Consider the following 6,312-nt stretch of genomic DNA (forward strand, 5'->3'; position numbering starts at 1 on the left):
AAGCATCGTTGGAGTGAGACTCCATTAATTCAGACAGTATTTGTCTTGAGTGCACTTTTACGAAATAGCCATAAGCACCAAAAAGGCCGCGTCTGTAATGCAAACAGTGCCAGACAGCCCGACCCCCCCCGGGGGTACCGCCAACAAATCGATCCGACAGCTCCCGACCAGGGCGGAGCGGAGCGGGGCTGTGCCCAGACAATAAGTGCGTTATATGCTCCCCTTCAGCTGCACTTAGCCTCACTTCAGCCAAAGAATGAGACTGTTTCAGGAATCGTGTAAATACGGGCTGCGCAAAGACTCATCCTTCCTGTTTGGAAAAAAGAGAATTTGAAAAATCTGAGAAAACAGGGAGCTACGTGTGGGAAGGGGTGAAGCGGAGGGGGTGGCAGGGAGGGATGGGCGAGGTGGGGACAGGGAGGCAGAAAGGGAATGGAGATGGAGTTAGAGGAAAGGTGAAAATAAGCATAGAGAGCTGAAAAATAAGGAAAAGAAAGCAGAGACAAAAATACAGTGAGGGGCACAGAAGGGAGCTCTGCGTGTTTCTCTGCTTCTCTGAAAGTTTGCACATTCACTGTGCTTTGGTGTCGTCTCTCCAGAGGGGACGGAGGTTCCCAAAGGCAGCACCATCAACCCCTACACCTCGGTAGCCCAGTCCAGTGCTGGGGCTGGAAGCAGTGCCGAGGGTCCCCAACCCCACTCCTCCCATTTCTTCCTCCAGAGCTGGACTGGGGGGGACTGGAGAACCACAGAGCCTAGAGGAAAAGCAGAGAGGACTCGGGCATTGGAGTGGGGAGATCTCCGGACTGGCACCAGCCGCTTTGGGCTGCCTGCCGCTAGCCTAAGATGTGCCCTGACCTGCAGCATGGTCTCCCACCTGCTCTAGGGTCCCTTTGGACCTTCCGTGTGACTCTCCCTACATCTCGCAGGACGCCCCCTGGGATGTCATCTATCTGCCACGCGATGCTCCCTACTTGTAGTAGGATGCTCCCTGGGATAGACCTCTGTTTCTGCGGGACGTCCCCCCGGGACCCACTGAGCGATAGCTCCAGGGATGTCCCTCGGCCGCAGCCTGACACCCGGCGGGACACGGGACACCCCCCGACGTGCCCCGGTCTGTCCCCAGCCGACCGCGGGTGCCCCCCCCGCCTCTCCCCGGCCCCGCGGAGGGGTGCGCACGGCGTCCCGCGGCGCTGCCAGGGCGGGGGTGACTCACGGCTCGGCACGGCAGCCCCCAGCTTTATAACGGCCGGGGCGGCACCGGGACGGCTCCACCGCGCCGCGCCCGCGGGGAGCGCAGGGGGCCGGGGGCCGGCAGCATGCGGAGCCTGCGCGGAGCTGAGCTGCTGTTGCTGCTGGCGTTGCTGCCCGCGGGGCGCGGAGCCGTCATCACCGGGGTGAGCGCCTCCGCACGGCACCGGGACGGCACCGCGGGACGCGCCGACGGGCGCAGGGCTGTGCGGGAGGAAAGGGTGCCGGGCTGGGGGTCTCCGGGATAACCGATAGCAGGACGGGGGGCGCGGGGCTGTGTGGCGCCGGAGAAGCGCTGGGATAAGCGCTTGTGTGGGTAAGCGACAGAGAGACGAGCGGGGCTCCCTGGGGCTGGGGATGAGCGGAACTGATGGTCTCCCTGCGCTGAGCGACACAGAACTTCGGGAGCTCCCTGGGGTGAGAGATGTCCGGGTGGCGGCGGGACCCGCGGGGCGCTGCGCCGAAGGATGCGCAGCACGAGCTCTGTGCCCGGGGCGCTGCTCCCGGCGGGTCGGGGGCTCCGTCCCTCCCGCTGCCCCCGGCGCTGCCCGGCTCGGTGTGTCCGCACGGCGGCACCGCTACAGCCGGCACCGCTAAACGCTGCTTCATTTATTTATTTATTTTAAAGTATGACCGTGCTGCTTTTTTCCCTCATTGCCAGCGAGCCCTCTGTTGTTGTGTGTTCAGCCTTGAGATTCACTTTGCTTCTGATTTTTTATTTTTATTTTCCCCCCCCCCCCCCCAAAGACGTTATTTAACCCGGAGCGTTGCAACACTCCGAAGTAAAACGATTTTTCTCGTGTTTGCTTTGGGTCGGTGACCCAACTCTGGCATTTTTTGGGCAGCTCACATGGCTGCTGGAAGCACCAGGCGCTGCGGGGCCGTGCGGGATGCAGATGTCCCCTGGGCTCCAGAGCAGCTCCCGGGACGGAGCGGAGTGTCAGCGGGAAGGAATCTTCCCGTAGTTGAGGAACGAATGTTCCTTTTCAGCAGCACTGTTTGGAGTAACGAGGACCGCTGTACGGTGAGCCTGTCGTTAAGGTTGTGGCTGCACCTCTAAAGCGTAATGAATAAATTAAATAATTGCGAAGCTCTGAATCATAGATTAAAGACACACAGCGTTCAAAAATCAAAAGCATTTGTACTAGAAATGTTACGTTGGTAACTATTGCAGCGTGTTTCTGCTCAAGCTGCTCTGATGGGTTTTTGGCTCCCGTACGAATAGGGAAATCTCAGGTGGAAGCTGACATACGTGTTCTCATCCACATCCTCTGAGACAAAGTGCTCTTCCTTTGCAATTTAAGACTCAAACGGAACCTTGTGGCAGCTCATGTGCTGATTTCCGCTTGCTTTGGAGCCAGCTTTTCTTCAGGGACTTTTTCTCAGGCTGCGTTTTCCACAAAGCTGTGTGCAATGGGGCACTGCGGGGGATGAGCTGTGCCCAGAGCACGGCAGGAGGGTCGGGGTGAACTTACATTGTGGCTTGCTCTGAGCAGCAGCCCTGGGGATGCGTGCTTTAATAGCTCGTCATTTTGGAAGGGGAGTCTTAGAAACTCTGCTAGATGCATGTATGTGTGTGTATGAGAGCGAATTCTAAACCACAGCATTGTTCAGCACTGCTTGCCTCTCCTCTAACTGTTCTGCACCCCTTGCACTCTCTGCTGTGGGCAGAGCTACTCCAAAACCACCAGTCCTGTGTTTAGGGTAAAATTACACCATCAGAGGGATTGTTTTATTTTATTTTGAGAGAGAAGAGAAAGAAAGCAAACATTACCTACCTGGAAGGCTGCATTGGTAGTTTTATGGCCACACTATTCTTTTAAGTAAATACACTGCGTGTTTGGGCTCGCTCATGGCACAGAGCTCTTTGCTTCATTACATGTGTTGAGGAGAAGTGCTGGCCATTGGGTTACCTACGTACTGACAGTAATTGCAACAGCTTTTCCCTAAACTACTCGCTGATCTGGCATTGCTGTTTGAAGTAGTGCAATGTTTACTCAGCAGCGTGCAATCTATTGGCGTTTACCATGTAGATCCCAAGGTGAGACCTGTAGGTATTGACTCAATGACTGTCCTGCTGAGCAGCCTTCCCCAGTTTTTAAGTCCATTTTTAGAAGCTGCCTCTTGGCATTGCCTCTGGGCTCTCAGTTCTGCTGCCAGACATGAGAGCAGCGATCTGCCTGACCCTACTGCTGGGGCATCATCAGTACCTTTAACTAATGGAATTTCTCACTGCTTTGGCAATGAGTCTGTATGATTGAGGGTCTGATGGTCTTCTGGATGACAAAGAAGAAGAGAAAGGTGTGCAGGAACCCGCTTCCAAGCCCTAATATGTCAACTGCACTTCATGGTTTCTGGTTTTTGAAATATACCCAGTAGTTTGTATTTTAGTTTGTGCTTATCTAGGCCACAAAATGCGCTGGGTAAGTGACTGATAATTTAATTTCCCCCTTGCAGGGTGTGTGCTGCCGCAGTCACATTTTCTTTGGTATAGGCACTCACACAAAGCATTTTCTGTTATACATTCGGGACCTCTTTTAGTTACGTGTAATTCTAGGTAACAGCCATAGATTCCCTATTCAAACTTGTATTTTATCTACCTCCACTTGTAGTTTGCTAATAGAACTATCAAGCACTTGCACTTGAAAGGCACTCAACCATCAGACATTACCATAAGAAGCAAGAAGAAATAGGTTTCTAGAAGTCTTTAAATTCATGGAAAATTTCAATTCTTAGCTTCTCTGGAAGATTGGATTCCATTTGTCTGGTGCCCTGTGTCCTCACATCTCCCTGGGCTCCCTTAGGATCTGGCTATTGGTGGAAGGTATTTATGCAAACAGAATAAATAATTCCACTTTCTGGAACCACAGGCCTGCGACAGAGACCAGCAGTGCGGAGGAGGGATGTGCTGTGCTGTGAGCCTATGGATCCGCAGCCTTCGGATGTGCACACCGATGGGCAATATAGGAGAGGAGTGCCATCCTCTGAGCCACCGGGTGAGTAGGGCTGGGCTGCAGGGCTGCAACTGCAAATGGTCATAGCCCTTGTGGTTATATACCCTGTGATGTAGTGCAGAACATAACAGCATCCTTACCCCTGGTGGGGATACAGGCAGCAGACCCTCAGGCTCTGGAGCTTCCAGCTCCGTCCTGGTTGGGACCAGGTGGGACAGGGCTTTGTCACCAATGGTGACTCCATGGCCACACCAGCACTTTGGATACCTCCAGGGAACCTTCAGATATCTGGTGGTTGTCTCCCCACCTTTTGCTTTCCTTCTCAGCAAGTAGATGGTGTCAGCTTGATGCTATGAGCAAACAGATTGCTTCATGGGGCAGGTTTTGCAGCATGTCCATAGGTGGCATCACTGCCATTGTGCACCTTGCACACATTGCCTGCATTCCTCCCATGTTTCTGTGTTATTATGCTGCTATCATCCATCATAAATCCAGAGCTATGAACATGGAGGGTTTAGAACATATCACTAAGGCTGCCGGAGGCTGCTATGAGTCAGCCCTACCAGCAGCAGAGCTATGATTGCAGGGTCTGTGCTACACAGACAGCGGAGAGGTGCGATTCCTGCAGGCTCTGCAGTTGGTGACCCAGGCTGGGCTGGGGTAAGGTGCAGGGATGTGGGAAGGGGTGTACAGGGCAGGGAGAGCGGGCCACTGGGGGACTCTATGGTGCCATGTCCTGCCAGTGGCATGGGATGTAGGGCACTGCTCTCTGAGCTCTCCTACCGCAGCTCCACTGTGGCTGTGCCCTGCTGACACCCACATTCCTCATTGCAGGTGCCCTTCCCAGGGCGGCGGATGCACCATACCTGCCCCTGCCTCCCCAGCCTGTCCTGCACACGGGCATCACCCAGCAAGTTCAGGTGTTTGCCAGACTTCAGGAAAGAAGACGTCTTCTTTTAGCAGGAGCTGCTTGGCATGAGGAGGAGCCGCCTGTGTTCTGTTTGTTGTTGTGATGAGCAAGGTACTCGCTGGGGACCCCTCTCCCATCCTTCCCTGCCTCACCAACATCACAGTGAAGATGCCATACTGTGCTGTAGTGGCCAAAGTTTTCTGAAGGACTTTCATTTTGGGGTGGGTGAAGCGGGATTTGCTGCGCAGTGCCAATTTCAGAGAGCGGGAGCTCTGTTGCTGGACAGTCCTGTTGTCTGTGTGGCTCCAGCTTAACCCGAGAATGAAACCAGCCACCATTGTTATCACTTTTGGAAAACTTTGGCTGTGTTTTTACACTTTGGAATGCTTGAATTGAACTGAGATTTGAATAATCGTACAGAGTGAAGCATATCACAGTTACCAAAAACCCACCTTTCCATTTCACTCCTTGGTTAATATAACTGTATCTGTAAGTTAGGCACACCTCCATGTTAAACGTTTAACCAATAGATGTAGATAGTACACTTTTAAAAAGTGGCAGACGGAACCAAAGCACTTCAATACTCAAAGCATTACAAGACTCTGCTATTTTAATACTCTGAGATGAGAAAACATTGCTGTTACTGGAGTTGGTGTAAAACTACCTGATCATCCCAAACCATGTATTAAGATGTAGTTTATATTAAAAAAAGGAACCCTGACATTTATTGTAATGGGCTGCCTGACTTCTTGTATATGTACTGAATTTGCTGTGTAAAAATTCTGTATCAGAATAATGGCAGTATATTATTTGATTTATTTTAATATTATAACATTATTTTGTCATTGTGGTTTTCAGTTTTTATTCAGTGTAATCTGTGATCGCATCCCTGTTATCACAACCAAGCTGTGTTCTGGGAGGTGGAGGACGGGGAGTGTTGGAGGAGTTCATGTGAGAGGTTTGTCTTTGCATATGCCTCAAAGCCTTCAGCCTGTCAGACATGCAGTTGGCGGGTTCTCCATGGAGTACCATGCAACTCCATGTTTACTTGTGGCCCTGGAGATGGAATTCTTATAGTCTGTGTGAGGTTCACACATTTCTGCTCTCAGACATGCAAACGTATGCTGACTCTGGGAAAGGGAAGCTGTTCATCTTCCAACAACCAGAGCCTTTACTGGTGGTGGTGATGGGATGGAG

At 52.3% G+C, this 6,312-nt stretch overlaps 1 protein-coding gene across 1 annotated transcript; it reads left to right on the plus strand.

Moving 5' to 3' along the window:
* Positions 1-1,195: 1,195 nt before the first annotated feature.
* On the plus strand, positions 1,196-5,960 carry PROK2 (prokineticin 2). Its single transcript, XM_015874837.3, has 3 exons — positions 1,196-1,397; positions 4,122-4,247; positions 5,040-5,960. The coding sequence occupies exons 1-3, from the start codon at positions 1,320-1,322 to the stop codon at positions 5,163-5,165; spliced, it is 330 nt and encodes a 109-aa protein (XP_015730323.1). The 5' UTR covers positions 1,196-1,319; the 3' UTR covers positions 5,166-5,960.
* Positions 5,961-6,312: the final 352 nt, after the last annotated feature.

This window comes from Coturnix japonica, chromosome 15 (genome assembly GCF_054131305.1).
Source record: "Coturnix japonica strain WE chromosome 15, WE-NBRP24, whole genome shotgun sequence".
NCBI classification, from domain to species: Eukaryota; Metazoa; Chordata; class Aves; order Galliformes; family Phasianidae; genus Coturnix; species Coturnix japonica.